Source organism: Fusarium falciforme, chromosome 2, assembly GCF_026873545.1.
Source record: "Fusarium falciforme chromosome 2, complete sequence".
Classification (NCBI taxonomy): domain Eukaryota; kingdom Fungi; phylum Ascomycota; class Sordariomycetes; order Hypocreales; family Nectriaceae; genus Fusarium; species Fusarium falciforme.
This window is the reverse complement of record NC_070545.1, coordinates 2,228,305-2,243,464: the sequence shown is the minus strand read 5'-3', so window position 1 is coordinate 2,243,464 and position 15,160 is coordinate 2,228,305. Positions and strand designations below refer to the sequence as shown.

General features: G+C 51.8%; 6 protein-coding genes across 6 annotated transcripts; 2 read left to right on the top strand and 4 right to left on the bottom strand.

Moving 5' to 3' along the window:
• Positions 1-127: 127 nt before the first annotated feature.
• On the bottom strand, positions 128-1,747 carry NCS54_00264300 (Hypothetical protein; the record flags this gene model as incomplete). Its single annotated transcript, XM_053148238.1, has 1 exon — positions 128-1,747. One exon carries the CDS (start codon positions 1,745-1,747, stop codon positions 128-130), a length of 1,620 nt encoding a protein of 539 aa, XP_053004213.1.
• A 304-nt stretch (positions 1,748-2,051) lies between these two features.
• Positions 2,052-4,087, top strand: NCS54_00264200 (Hypothetical protein; the record flags this gene model as incomplete). The annotated part of the gene is made up of 2 exons (XM_053148237.1): positions 2,052-2,306; positions 2,354-4,087. The coding sequence occupies exons 1-2, from the start codon at positions 2,082-2,084 to the stop codon at positions 4,085-4,087; spliced, it is 1,959 nt and encodes a 652-aa protein (XP_053004212.1). The 5' UTR covers positions 2,052-2,081.
• A 746-nt stretch (positions 4,088-4,833) lies between these two features.
• On the top strand, positions 4,834-6,510 carry NCS54_00264100 (Hypothetical protein; the record flags this gene model as incomplete). Its single annotated transcript, XM_053148236.1, has 1 exon — positions 4,834-6,510. The coding sequence occupies one exon, from the start codon at positions 4,834-4,836 to the stop codon at positions 6,508-6,510; it is 1,677 nt and encodes a 558-aa protein (XP_053004211.1).
• Positions 6,511-8,447: 1,937 nt separating this feature from the next.
• NCS54_00264000 (Ornithine aminotransferase) lies at positions 8,448-10,050 on the bottom strand (the record flags this gene model as incomplete). Its single annotated transcript, XM_053148235.1, has 6 exons — positions 8,448-8,917; positions 8,969-9,150; positions 9,206-9,359; positions 9,411-9,603; positions 9,655-9,864; positions 9,943-10,050. The coding sequence occupies 6 exons, from the start codon at positions 10,048-10,050 to the stop codon at positions 8,448-8,450; spliced, it is 1,317 nt and encodes a 438-aa protein (XP_053004210.1).
• Positions 10,051-10,656: 606 nt separating this feature from the next.
• NCS54_00263900 (Aldedh domain-containing protein) lies at positions 10,657-12,218 on the bottom strand (the record flags this gene model as incomplete). The annotated part of the gene is made up of 2 exons (XM_053148234.1): positions 10,657-10,791; positions 10,842-12,218. The coding sequence occupies 2 exons, from the start codon at positions 12,216-12,218 to the stop codon at positions 10,657-10,659; spliced, it is 1,512 nt and encodes a 503-aa protein (XP_053004209.1).
• A 558-nt stretch (positions 12,219-12,776) lies between these two features.
• NCS54_00263800 (Hypothetical protein) lies at positions 12,777-14,501 on the bottom strand (the record flags this gene model as incomplete). Its single annotated transcript, XM_053148233.1, has 2 exons — positions 12,777-13,990; positions 14,048-14,501. 2 exons carry the CDS (start codon positions 14,499-14,501, stop codon positions 12,777-12,779), a joined length of 1,668 nt encoding a protein of 555 aa, XP_053004208.1.
• Between the last annotated feature and the right edge of the window lie 659 nt (positions 14,502-15,160).

Genomic DNA, 15,160 nt, shown 5'->3' with positions numbered 1-15,160 from the left:
GGGATGTTATGGTTTAGATACCCTTAAGCAATGGAATTCATGAATATGTAATGATTACTGTAGATGTTTCGTCTAGTTGTATGGACATGGCCTGGTAGATGCTTGTACATGTCTGGTCTTACGACGTCTATTTGCTCTCCCACTCGCTGTGGTATCTCGTCTGGGTCCTCCAATCCCGTCCTATGGGAAAGATGCTCTCTACATCGAGGGTCGTCCGCCGCGTCGAGCCCGGCTGATACATCTTGGGCATCTCGATCGGTGGCTTCTTCTGTAGGAGATCCCACATCTCGGCCTCGGCCTGCCGGCTGACGTGCTGGTCACTCTCCTCGGCGTACTGCTCCTGCCGTCTCTCTGTCGCGATGCGGTTCTTGAGGGACTCCTTTTTGCGGTACGTCTCTGGGAAGTCGGCAGCGGAGAACTGCAGGATCTCCATGGCTTCTCGGTTGATAGCGGCTTCTTCCTCGCGTGATGCAATCGTTGCCGTCTCAAAGTCTGAGTCGTCTATTACCTCCTCGTCGGATAGATCCGAAAGGTCTTCGACCGTGGTTGGTTCGAGTGCCCTTTTGGCCTTTTCTTCGCGTCCAGGCAAGTCGCTCTCAATTTGATCGTAGCCAAGAGCTTCCTGATCTGCCTCTTCGTCCCGATCAGGTGGTTCGTTGTATACCTCGAGCCGAAGTCTCCGGGCACACTTGTTCCAGAACCTCAGAGAGTTTCGTTTCAGGCCTAGCGAGGCAACTGCGGCTTCGACATCCTCCACCCTGATGATGTCGCGGGTTGAGGGCATGACTTCCCTCTTGGCTCGGATCCTGGACATGCTGAGAAAGAGGGTTGCTTGAACAATTCTTCTGGTTATGGAGACTGCCAAAGAGTGGAAGTCCTCGAATGTCGTCGCCCACATTGAGGGAGGGTTGTCGTCGATAAAGTTCCAATTCTCACTAGGAATGGAAGAGTTCATAAAGATGCGCTCAGAAAGCCCCAACCAGGTGGGAAGATGGAAAAGGGTAGAGAAGGGCAGGTTTTGACCCTTAGGATTCTCGCCATTGTCAAGTTGGCGGGCGATTTTAGGGGTAATGTCCCAGTATTCTCCCCATTTGCTCTCTTCCCGTTGCTCTTCTTTGCGCTCCTGGCGGACAGATATGGCGTCGGCAGCTTCTTCCAGAGCATGGCAGCACTGCTGGCTGAGCTCGATTGCTGCAGGATGTTCAGGGAATTCGATGGCCGAACGTCTGACTTCTCGTTGCCTTAGAAGCTGCGCCCTCTGGAGCACGTGGAGGTAATGATTCACCTCGACCTCGCTCTTTGTGCCTATGCGTGACGCGATCCCAGGCAGATCCCCTTGCCCTAGGCGTGCGAGAGCCTCAAAGAAGAGTTTCTTTTCCAGAGTGGACCATAGTGTGAGGCCGATTTGGCTCGCGTCGAGGACACCCTCTTCATCGACGACGCAAACCCGCTGCGCCGCATCCTTAATGTCGATGTTGAGAAGGTTCAGATAGTCGGTGTTGAGAACTCCTTTATGCCGTTTGAAAACACGAGGTACCGGGTCCTCCTCTGCTGGGCGTTTGAGCGATGACTGTTGATCGTCCTCGGCTGCATCGACATCGTCGCCACTGTATATGCTACCAGAGGCATCGCTGTCTCCTTGGCCGTATTCTCCAAGTAAACCTTGTGCAACTTGGGCTCTCAGCTCAGCGTCGCCCATGTCAGGTCCCTCCTCAGCGAGGGGATCATAGTCAGTTCCCAGCTCCATGCTCCCTCGTTCCTTGTGTGTCGAAGATTGTGAGAAGGCGAAAACATGATAGCAACGGCGGGACTAGGGCGAGCTCCGACCTGGGAGTGAATGCAAGGCCAGTGAAGAATGGAAGAAGATTGAAGCTTGTAAAAAGTGAAGAAGCTGGGCTTCAACCCATGCTTCACGGCGTTCAAAGTAAAACTGAAAAGGTGAGAGCTCTCAAGCATCATTGGTTAGAAGATTTTAATCTGATTACTAATCTTGCACCAGCATCAACTTCTGCATCACCAATTTTCATCAATCACATTGCATCAGGCTCAACGTTTTCGCGTTGCGTTTCTCATCATGTACAATGCTACAATTTGTTTCAAAATGTCTTTTCCGTCCACGTACCGGGATGGTCGCATTCGCGGCCACTCCCTTGGCTTTGAAGGCATTCGCATCGACTGTGGCTCATAAAAAGCCCAAGCTGAAGCTTCGAGATTATCAGGAGGAATGCATCTCATCGGTTCTAGATTCATTGAAACAGGGTCATAAGAGAGTGGGAATATCCCTAGCTACTGGTAGTGGCAAGACGGTACGTTGGACTCATACCGTGAAAGTCCTTCAACTCACAAGTGCAAGGTCATCTTTACACAACTCATCGACAAGATCCCGCCAATATCCAAGGAGGCCACGCAAACCTTGATTTTGGCGCATCGTCGAGAGCTCGTTGAGCAAGCTGCTAATCACTGTCAGCGAGCGTATCCAAATAAGACTATCGAGATTGAGATGGGCAATGTACACGCCACGGGAACAGCCGACATTACTGTTGCCAGCGTACGGAGCATAACATCACAGGACCGACTGAGAAAGTTCAATCCTTCCCGGTTCAAGCTGGTACTTGTCGATGAAGCCCATCATATCGTTGCGCCAGGCTATCTAAAGACCCTGGGCCACTTTGGGCTTGAAGAGAAGCGGGACAACTCTCCAAACCTGGTTGGAGTGTCTGCTACCTTTTCACGATTTGATGGAGTTAGGATTGGTGTAGCCATTGATGAGATTGTCTATCACAAGGATTATGTGGACATGATCTCTAAGAAATGGCTCTCAGATGTCATCTTCACGACCGTTGAATCCCATGCCAACCTATCAAAGGTGAAGAAGGGCGCATTTGGCGATTATCAGCCTGGCGAGCTCTCCAAGGCTGTCAACACGGACGAAATCAACGACATCACGGTGCGCAGCTGGATGGCCAAAGCTCCGGGGAGAAAGTCGACATTGGTCTTCTGTGTTGATGTGGCCCATGTCGTCGAGTTGACTGAGCGATTCCGAAAACACGGGTTTGACGCGAGATACGTCACAGGAGACACCCCTAAGGTTGAGAGAGGCGAGACTCTTGATGCTTTCAGGAACGGCGAGTTCCCTGTGCTGGTCAACTGCGGCGTCTTCACAGAGGGCACTGATATTCCGAATATTGACTGCATCATCCTAGGCAGGCCAACCAGGTCACGCAACCTCCTTGTTCAGATGATTGGAAGAGGAATGCGATTGCACCCTGGGAAAAAGAATTGCCATGTTATCGACCTCGTGTCGAGCCTGGACACTGGAATCGTGACAACTCCTACGCTGTTTGGCCTTGATCCAAACGTGTTGATTGAGAGAGCAACAGTGAAAGATCTAAGAAAGATCAAGGAGTCTCAAGATGTAGAGCACGTGGACTCTCAGATGTCTCTCTCCTACCAAACATCTGGAGGCCCAAACTCCCCTGACTCAGTCACGTTCACCGACTACTCGTCCGTATTGGACCTCATCGCTGACACATCAGGCGAGAAGCACATTCGTGCCATCAGCAAATACGCTTGGGTTCAGGCGGGAGAGGAAAAGTTTGTGCTGTCAGCCCCTAACGGCTCCTACATCAGGATCGAAAAGATCAGTGAGCGAATCAAGACATCTGAGCCCATCTTTCGAGCCGTCGAAGTGCGCGCGCTTCCTCCTGGTATGGCAAAGTCACCTTATGCGATGCCGAGAGAGATCCTCACCGCCGCAACATTCACCGACGCTGTGCACGGGGCGGACAGCTTCGCTGCAAAAGCATTCCCTCATACATTTATTCACCGCTACCAGAGATGGCGTTCACTGCCTCCCACAAAGGGGCAGGTCGACTTCATCAACAAGCTCCGCGGCAAGGCCAAACCCCTGACTGTCGACGACCTGACAAAGGGCAAAGCGGCCGACATGATCACCAAGCTTAAGCATGGCGCCCGTGGTCAGTTTGCAAGGATTGAAGCGGAACAGAAGAAGCAAGTCCGGCAAAGAGTGGCGGCAGAGACCAAGAGGCTTCGCGAGCATGTCAGTGTCGGACCTGTGGCCGTCTGACGGGGTCATGAGCCGGAAGGAGCTGTTATTCGTCAGCTATGTAACAAGACATGTACAACATTATAGAAAGGGGCGTTTGGCTGGATCACTTTTTGATGCTTGTGCATCAGGAGGTTTTCGGAGATTGTCCTCTGGAAGCCGGTATAGAATCTCGGGACTTGATGACGGGTTTGGCATGTATCACCTCCTTGTATAGCTGCGAGCAACTCAAGCCACGAGCTTGAGAGACCTACTCACATGAAAGACTGTATTTATCTCATTCTAGCCATCCGATCAAGCGTGTACAGACCGGGCTCGCCGAACAAGGGGGGTTCACAAAGGACATCACTCATGTCCGAAGTCGAGCAAACAAAAGGAGTCAAGGGGCTGAATAAAAGGGAGCAGACGCCTGTATCTCCCAGTCATCGAGATCACCCCCCTCTTCTTTGCTTCTTTGGCGTGTGATTCACAGACAATGGAGCAGCACCAACAAGGGGGAAGTTGGTCAGCTCCGGCCGAGGCTGGCGGGAACTGCCATGGCAGTGATGGCAGCTGGTGTGTTCACGAACCTGACTGCGGCAGACTCTGTCACTGCCCTGGCACCTCTTTGCTTTGAGCCTTGATGCGTGAGCCTTTTTCTCTTTCTGCCTCTTCTCTTTGAAGCTACTCAACCGTCTCCAAGAGATCACTTCAAGCACGCTCACAGCTTCATCACCTTTCCTTCAAACCTCATCTCCTTGGCCAAGTTTGCTAGGCGATATCCAATCATGGACCTCGGCCGCAGCGAGTCCTCGCTTTCCTGTATCCGCCCGCCCTCGTCACTGCTCATTGAGCGCCCCCTCGAGCCCGATGAGCCCGCCAACGCCCAGGAGAAGGGGAAACGCATTCACTTCTTCGATGTCTTCTGCCCGAGCTCTCCAGCTGTTTCACCCACCTGGCCCGGAGCCATCGTCCAGAATGAGGAGAAGCGCTTCGAATCAGCTGTAGTCTTCTCTCCAAGCCCCGAGGCTGGTCCATCTACTTCACCCAAAAACGTCGTTCAGGACAAGGAGAAGCCCTTTGAACTGCCCGATGTCTTCTCTCCGACTCCTGAAGGTGTTCCACTTATCTTACCCAAAGCCATCGTCCAGAATGAGCAGACACACCTCACCCTGCCTGACGTCTTCTCCCCAACACCTAACACCGTTTCGCCAGCGAGGCCAACGACAGACCACCTGCCCAGCTCTTCTTCTCACCAACATTCATCGATTGAGGTCATCAGCACCCCCGCAGACCTGAGAAACTTCAAGAGCGGCGAGCTTGAGCGCCAAGGAGCCCCTGCTCGTGAGGTGCTCAAGGACCAGTTCGCGGGCCCTCGCCCAGTTGGTGATCCTTCTGTGGTTGTGGCAGGAGAGTATAGACTGATGTTTCCGCCTCCATCTCGCGACGCATATCCCAACATCGAGAGGTTCCCGTTTACGTTTGTGGAATCGTCCAAGCCTGTCGACCTAGACGAGCCCATGGGAGGATACGTCGAGCAGAGCGACAAGCTGGAAGACTTTCTCACCGCGCAGAGCAGGAAATACACCAAGGACTATGCCAAGTACGCCCGACAGCATGCGAAACTCACTGCAACCTGGGACAAGATCAACGACGCTCGATATGCCAAGGCTGAGAAGGAATCGCGCAGACAAGACCACAACCCCGCCAAGGGAGAGCACAAGATCATTGAGCCTCTCGCTCGGAACCAGCAGCGCAAGATTATAGAGCTCGAGACGGACCTGGCACCCTTGATGGAAAAGGTAGCGCTCAACCGTGCCGAGACTGAGGGCGCCATCGCCGCGGCCTTCATGTTCAACTGGGACTACGCCGATCGAGCGCCGACGGAGCACCAGATATCTATACTGCGCGAGTTGAAGGGATTCGAGAAGTTCGTCTTTGAGAAAGAGAAACCTGAGGTCAAGACCGGTCTTGACTATGTCGTCACTGAGGCTGACCTGCATGGGCACGCCGGCAGCCGTAACCCTACTCTACCTTTGTTCGACGATATCCGGAAGGAGAGCAAGAAAGTGTACCAGGAAGCGTTTTGGAAGCAGCGAAAGGAGGACCTTCTACATGCTCCCGTAACTTCTCTCCCACTCCCTCCACCTCCTGAGCCTGTTGAGTCCACTGTGGCGGCTCCCTGGGAGGCATTTCTGTGTTCCAAACCCAAGACGACGGCCAACGACGAAGCCAAGTCATCGATTCCGATTCCTGACTGGTTCGCCATCTTTGTCAAATCCAACATCTTCAAGTTCGAGAGCCTCAAACTCCAAGACCAGTTCAACGAGCTCCTCCGCGCCATCCGAAAGCTCGAGTTGAGAATTAACAACCCCGACACTCCTGCTCGGCCCAAGTGGGATCTCGAATGGCACGACCCCAGCCTTGCGTGGTCGACTCCGGTCCGACAGAAGAGCGGCGGCTAGTGGAAATGCCGCTCAGATAGGGACGCGCCGGTCGGCGAGCGCATGTGTCGTCAGTGCCATGGAATGGGGACGAGTCTTGAGCCTCAGGTGAAGATGCCAGACGAGGATGTCGGACTCGAGGGCGACTTTGACTTTGCGGATGTGTTTGAGCCATCGTGGGATGCTAAGAAGCCTGACATGGAGTCGCCAGAGACTCAGCTGAGGGAGATCAAGGTTGGGATCCAGAAGGCCATGGCTTCCAAGAAGGATGCTGGGAAGGTTCGGGCTCGGCCTGTCCATAAGTGGTAGGGATGTGGTTTGGGCCTCGGGGTATCAAATCGCAGCTGTAGCAGGGCGCCTTGCTGTCTTGAAAAAGATATAGCGCTCAAATCAAGTACAATCAGTTTAATCAATGATGATTGAAGTGACGTGGATGTGCTCAACGGTGTATGCTCTGAACTGCTTGACTCTCATGCTGTGTGTCTCTTCTGTGCTTGGGCGTGTGCGAATGCTCCTGTTACCGCAAGTTCCCGAGCTTGTCGGCAATTCCTATCAAGCATGAATTTTGTAGGTTTGAATGCCAGGTATTTCTTGGTACGTTGTGATTTATTTCTTAACTAAAAGAAGAAACGTTTGCGAATAGTGAGTGTATTTAGATCCAAGCAGCCTCATTCCAAATTGGATGACAATCAACCCCTCAATGAGCATTTAACCCCCTCCCCCAGTCTGTATGAAACCACTTCTTTTGCTCCATCCACATATACTATACATGGTAGAACTTGACGGAGAGATGGTTAAATCTTTCTGCTGGATTGCTCGCACCTTGAACATGAAGATCAACCCAGAGGAATTGGCCAGGAGTGATGCACCTTTCCACTACAACCTACGAGTTTGCCAGCCAGAAACCACGGCACCAAAAGCCGCTGAGTGGATGAGGACTGGCGGCTCTTGGTATCCTCATCTTGCCAGAAAACGTCTCAGAGCATCAAGAATCTATACTCTTTTCGGTCTGTCTTGCCAACACCCAAGTGGCCCACAGCATATTGGCAAGCCGTTCCAACGGTTTATATATACTCGCCTAAGAAGAGCAGAGACTTGCCGCGACCTTGTGCATCAACGTTCACCAGCCCAAGGGTGCCCTGAGGGGAAATGTGATTCACCCAGAGAAACCCTGGGCTTTTCTTCAATTCCCTGGATGTGACTGGAGGGCCACAGTCCGTCTCAGAGAGGTCCCAGCGAGCGGAACACACTCCTACTCGCGCTGGACGCTATGCCAGGATATACATCAAACCCGGAATCTTCATATATATCACCAAGATGACGCCTTGAAGTTACGGGGTTGTTCTCCTCGGACACGTTTAGTCAAAATAGACAACTGAGGCGAATGCTCGATGCTAGGCGAGACTCACCCCGTCCTGCGATGACTACCACTACTATAGGTGGCCTGCCACCACCTGGGGGCGACGGTTCCGGATTTGACAATCTCCACAGGCGGGATCGAAAGTACCTTCCTATGCTATAACAGAGCGATTGCAAGGGCGAGGAGGCTTATAACAAAACTTGTCCGATTCATCGCCGCCTGAAGAAGGATCGCACAAAAGAAAAGTTCAGACAACGCTTTGGCTGCCTTCCCCGTCATCGAACCGACGCAATCGCCGGTGACCAAGGGCCAGGGCGAAAGGTGGCATAATGGCCCTCCATGAGCTGTCAAAAACCCCACGGCATTTTGAATCTGTGGAAGGTATGGGTTTCGCGGCAGATCTCTTGCTCAAGTTGGGCTCGAAGGGACAGGACGAAGACATTGCGTTGAAAAGCACCAAGAGTCAATAAAATATCGACGCGATGACTGGCTTGCTTGTTATCTCTACGAAAATATCATGCTATCTGTAGATACTTGACCGCACAATATAAACATTTAACCATGCCATAACTTGTCTTTCTGTGTTGGAATAATCTTTCTAGTTGATAAAGTCGCTGCCAGGGAAATCGCCCAAAGTAGTAACATCCTTCAGAGCCTGTACGACAATCTCGATAGCCTTGACAAGATCTTCCTCAGTAATGGTGATTGGCGGGCTGAAGCGCAGGCGACCAGCTCCGATGCCCACCAAAACTCCTCTGAGCGCGGCCAGTGCAGCTACCCGTCGAGCGGTGACGCCAGGGACAGACTCGTCTAGAACAAGAGATTGGAAGAGGGCACCTCCTCGGAGTTCCTTGACGTGAGGGGGCGACAACTTCTTGACTGTCTTGGCGAGTAGTTCTCCTAGACGTTGAGAGCGCTCCGAGATCTTTTCTTCCTCGAGAACTTCAAGAGAAGCTATGGCTGCAGCGCATGCGACAGGGGCTGCGCCAAAGGTTGAGAGGACCTCGTTCTTACCGAGGACATCCATCACATCCTTCTTGCCCATGATGACAGACATGGGGTAAAATCCTAGATCTTATTAGCCACCAGAAGTACAAGTGCAGACGGGTAGATGCTCACCTCCAGTAACCGCCTTTCCAAGCGTGACCAGATCTGGACGGACGCCTTCTTCGTGTTGGTACGCCAAGTCCCTGCCAGTTCGTCCATAACCCGACTGGATCTCGTCGCAGATAAAGAGGATGTTGTACTTGTTGCAGAGTTCTTGCACAGCCTTGAGATATCCCTTTGGTGGGAAGCGAGTACTGGTGAGATAAAGGTCAACGTCTAGCTCTGGTTTCGATGGAAATCAAGACTCACCCAGCCCAACCCTGAACAGCTTCGACTAGGAAAGCTGCGATCTTGTGGCCATCTTGCTTGAAGGTTTCTTCAAGCACTTCCACATCCCCATACTGAATCAGCTTTCCACTCGTTGGCGCATACGGGCCGACATTGGGAACGTGTTGGCCAAAGTCTGAGGAACAAGTCAGATGGAGCGAAGCAAAGGAATCAAGGAGGTGGTTACTCTTTGCAACGACGGTAGCAAGAGGCATGGTTGCTAGTGTCAACCCGTGATAACACTGATCGGTGGTGAGGATCCAGGCTTCACCCTCCGAGATGCCCTTCTTGGTGTAAGCCCACTTGCGAGCGATCTTGACAGCGGATTCGACAGCTTCAGAGCCGCTGAGCATGGTTGCAATAGAGTCGTAGCCGAATTTCTGCGCATGTTAGACACTTGATTGTAATTGAGAACAAAGGCCAGGGCTTGCCGTTGTGATGCGCTCTGCAAACTTGGCATAGAGAGGGCTGATGTAGGCAGTGCCGACGAGCGGCATCTTTTGAATTTGCTCAGTGGCAGCTTTGACAATTTTAGGGTGAGAATAGCCAAAGTTCATGACGGCGAACTGAGAGATGAAGTCTATGTACTTCTTCCCATCTACATCGGTGATGATGTGGTCTTGGGCACTCTCGACGGCCACCTAAGAAGACAGTTTAGAGAAGCTTAACTAAGTCGATGCAATTCAACTTGCAGGAAACGTTGCAAAGCCTCCTCGTACATGTTTGGACCACAAGTCGACATAATGCGAGGTCTGCTTAGACAGAGTGAGGCCCTTGTTAGATGCGCTGCTGGCCTCCGGCAGGATATCCGTTGCAGAAGGGGCCATGGCGAATGAGATGAGGATGTAAGAAACTGATTGAATACAAGTAATTGTTTGATTAAGTCTCTGACTTTCAACTGGGACTTCTTATACCCAAGCCTTGGTGACTCCATCTCATGGCGCTTGTTCGGCATTGGGACTGCGACTCGCACTTCCCAATGCGGTAATCCACATGACGCCGTCTCGCAGATAGATAATGGTGGTGCCGGCAATCACAGCCAATAATTTATGAACCGGCCCGGTCTTTGGATGGCGATTTCTAAGCCGAAATGACTCCTTGTCAAACTATCCTTCGGCGTGAACATGTGGGCAAGGGAATGGGGCTTGTGATTCTCCAGCTGAGCCTTTGAAGTTTACCTGTCGTCAATAGCCCACATTACACTTGATCTTCACATCACTACGGATGGTTCAAGCTATTTGCACTCCTATACGAGCCTGAATCTATCGGTAAAGGTCAAGTGAGATAAAAATCACGTTGGAATATGGCCAGTATCACAGTCATCCACTGTTAGGCCTTCGAGGTCTCGTTTAGTGTAAGCCAGAGAGGTGCAACATGTGAACGACTATATCAACCAACATATCGATATCCAACGATAATTTTCATATAATATTCTAGTTGATAGTCCAAGTCCCAGTCTTTTGAATCAGATACTCAGCAACAGCCACATCCTTGCCGCTCTCCTTGCCATAGCCACTCTCCTTGATTCCACCAAACGGACTCTCGGCCGCAGAACCATTCCCAGTGTTCTAGAGAAAATGAGCCTCACTTCAAGTAACCTGATGGATAGACAACTTACCAGCCCGATCATGCCTGCTTCGAGCTTCTCAAACATCCTCCACAGACGATCGGCGTTCTTGGTAAAGGCATAACTTGCTAGTCCCATGCTAGTGTCGTTGGCCAGCTTGATCGCTTCGTCCTCCGTATCAAACTTGAAGAGTCCGCAGACAGGGCCGAATGTCTCCTCGCAGCTCATCTTCATGGAGGAGTCCATGTTGGTCAGCACAACTGGCTCCATGAAGTAGCCGCTGCTTCCTTGTCCAACAGGAGCGAATGGCTTTCCAGATCCAAGAGCCAGCTTTGCGCCGCGTGAAACTGCGTCTTGAACCTGTGCCTCCGCCTTTTCCAGCCCGACGGCTGTTGTTACTGCGCCGAACGTCGTGTTAGGGGCTGCACCGTGGCCGATATTAAGCTTGCTCGTCTTCTCGACAAACATGGCTGCAAACTTGTCATAGACGCCCGCCTGGACGTAGACACGATTCGCAGATACGCAAGCTTGGCCAGCGTTCCTCCATTTCAACGTCATGAGCTGATCGAGGGCTTGCTCGAGGTCGGCATCGTCAAATACAACGAAGGGACAGTTACCTCCGAGCTCGAGCGTGCATTTCTTCAAGTTTCGCGCGCACAAGCCGGCCACGATCTTGCCCACTCGCGTACTCCCGGTGAAGGTCACCTTTTTGACCAGCGGATGCACGCACATGGCCTCCGAGAGGCTGGGCGTGTTCTCGAGAGAGGTTGTCAGGACATTGAAGACGCCGTTGGGGAACCCTGCTCTCGTGGCGAGGTCGGCCAGGGCTAGGCAGGTTAAGGGGGTCTCGGGAGACGGCTTCACGACCATGGTGCAGCCAGCTGCAAGAGCAGCGCCTGCCTTTCGGAGAATCATGGCCACAGGGAAATTCCAAGGCACCAGAGCAACCGAGACGCCGATGGGCTGCTTGATCACCAGGACCCTCCTATTGGGGGCAGAAGGGATGTTGATGGAGCCCTGGATGCGTTCTGCTTCTCCAGCAAACCACCACGTAAAGCCCAGAGAGTACTCGATCTCTACGTGCGCCTCAGAAAAGGGCTTTCCGGTTTCATACGTCAAGAGCTTGGCCAGGTCGTCACGGGCATTGCTGATGAGTCCATGCCAGGCGAGAAGCAGCTGGGCTCTCTTGCGTGGGTTAAGGACACTGTATTCTTGAAAGGCTTTGTGGGAAGACGTGATGGCTGCGTCGACATCTTGAGGTCCATTGTCTGGGCATGTGGCCCAGACTTTTCCGCTGCCTGGATCAAGAACATCGAATCGCTTTGAGGACGCTGCGGATACCCATTGCCCGTGGACGTAAGAGTCCTGATGGCATAGTGTAGGATCTGCAAGTCGGAAGGGGAGATTGTCTCCCTTGACCGTGGACATAGTTTTCGAATTTTGTAAAGAGGTTTGGTCGAGAATTTGTATCGTGGCTCGAAGATAAATGTAGTGGTATAAGAGCTTCCACTCAATCTCCAAGAGAGGGCAAAATTTAAACGACGGTTAAAGTTCTTCCGGGCAAGTCCAGGTTGCAAACAACTTTCTCGATAACGAAACATCAAAGGAGGGTGATATATAAGCCCAGGACACAAGCCTCCCTTTTACCATGCCGTCCAAAATATGTGTTACGCCTGCACAAGGCGGCAAGTCTTACTTGATATGGCTTAAAGCCACGGTTAAGAAAGAAGTAGCCATATTGTACCTTGACCGTGAACTGCAAACCCCTCTTTTAGTAGCCATTGAGGATCAAGTGAGGCGCCATGTTTGTTACACTCGAGACCTCATGATGCACCTATGGTGGGGGATGCGAGACGCACTTCCGTTTTGGGAATTGGGGGGACTTAGCATGACGAACACTCCTCGAACAACATAGAAACTATGGGTAGGACAAACCTTTATTATCAGCATTAAATATTACCGAGATATCCCGTTTGTGATTCCCACCTAAAACACAAAGTGAGAAGCTACCGTATCCAGCACATGTATATACATGTCGTTCTCCAACACAACCAAGCTTCCATGCCCACCCGAGACACTCCCATTTGCAGCCTCATCTGCCTTGCTCCATATCTCTTCAGTCAATCCCATCATGATCTCTCTAGACCTATCACGGTATACATTAATCATCTCGACGTGTTTTGTCCGAACCCAGTCGCGATCCTCGGAAGTCATGGCCTCGCGCGCAGCCATATAGAACGGGAACGGGAGTGATGAGTCTGGGCCACAACCCGCTGGGAGACGATCCATGAGAATAAACAGATGTCGTCTCAGAAACTGGACCCGGGGCGATGATGTAGGATCCAGAAACACTCTCCTCGCTAGCAAGAGTTGCGCTGTCCAGTAGAAGCACTCACTTAATGTGTCGAGATCCTTGCGATCATCTGCTGGGCCTATCTGCGCGTTTGCTTGATCGACTCCCAGAGCAAACGACACCGGATATCTCTGTCCCCAGGTGCGCATTTCAGTCTCGAGCTGATAGGCCTCTGCCAGGTGCGACGAGCTATTCCCTTGATAGGCAGCTGCATCATAGGCCAGATGGGATATCCTGGCCAGGTAGGCAAGAACTGGTTGAGGGCAACCAGTTAACTCGCGAAAAGACGGCTCATTTTGGTCCATTTCTTCATCTTGCTGATAAAGAACAAAGCTCATGGGCGCAATAGGCTTTCGTCGTCGCAGAAAAGCGAGGACGACATCGATGATTGCGAATCTGTGAACAAGGAGTCGCGCATAGTAGCTCTCCGGCATACTCTCGATATATCCCAGCTCTACCATGAGTTGATAGGCGTTCTGAAGGAAGGTTTCTGCAGTCTGGCTACCTGACATGACCTCAGTCACAATGTGCATCAGATATGCTGCAAGAGTGACCTCCCTAAGGGAAAGGACAGACAGCGCATGGCTCCGACCAGGCATTTCTTGGCCTGGTTTCCCATTCTCTGCTCTGAGGAACGCGGTCGCGTTTTGCAGCAGGCTTGATGCTTGAGATTGGTGCTTGGCGATCAGAGAGCTATCAGTGCGCCCATAGTTGAACATGCTCACGGTAGAGACATAGAGGATAGTGTGCAAGAGGAGTGGATAAGATACGGAGACGAGACAGAGCTTCCGGTAGGGGTTATGGGGTCCATCGTAAGCGGGTATCCGTGAGGAGGTGTGGTTGAGGTCTACATACAGAAGTTAGCAAATGAAGGATGAGCTAGTGACTATAGGGTAAGGCATACAGTAGGCATAGGCTATCTCTTCACTGGGAGAGGATAGAGTTGCTGATAGCAAAGGGCCCAGCGAGTCTTTGGTTGGCCAGGGGTTTGGTCTCGAAACAATTGAGCCAACCTCGCCCGTCACTGGCACTTCAGGTTCGATTTCTTGATTCTTTTCCGTCGTATCGGCACATAAAGATGGCTCAAAGGGTTCAGGGAGAAGATCAGCTCCAAGAGGCAAACCCATCAAGCAACTCCAAGCTAGGTCGGAGGCAGAGTCGCCCCAGGGTGTGAGGTCCATAGATGACGAGATCAACATATCCAGGCCGGGATCGCTGTTCTGATTGGTTGTAGAGGTTGGGAACACGTTAGAGGATTCATATTCAGTTAGAGGAAACTGGCTTGAGGCGGCTGAAGGAGTCCTAGATCGCTCGGAGTTGTCGTCAAGACGTCGCCGGCGGGCCGGGTTCTCCCTCATCCTCTTATTGTGCCTTGTCGCAAAGGACGAGGCGTGGCCAACTGCGGCCCATTTCAAGTCAGACCCATATTCGCATTCTCGGCCAGTCTTTCGACAAACTTTGCAGGCCGGCTTTTCTTCATCGCATTTTCTATGCCTTCGCCGACATGTCAGGCATCCTGTTGCTTGTCAGCTTGTGGAAGTGGTCGTGCCGAACAAGACGAGACAGACCATGCCGTGATCGAGTACCGCCAGGCCTCGCCTCCATCTTTCCTTTGCTCAATGACACTGAGCAGAGTTTTGAGTCGAGGTTTAATCGAGAATGAGATGAGAATAGATAAAGCTGGTGCCGGTCCCAGAACTGAGAAGGTCAAGCTTAATGTGCGGGGTGCAGATCTAGAGTGACCATGGTTGGTCCTCCACTATTTATTCGTTATCGTCACCCAATGTTGAACAACGCCCTTTCCATGACAAGCGCATGTCGTGATAACCGTCCCTCGGATGCATAAATCCAGTTATCAGCAGCTGATAGTCGGCGGTTGTGAGAAAAAATGAATCTCAGCCAAGTTATCGCGGTTGTTGCGTTGTTCCAAAGACCTGGTGCCAGGATTGAGAATTGGAAAGGGGAGTTGAATTGCTTCATAAGTCTTGTGTAGTTGCCAATATCGATTGCTGGGCAC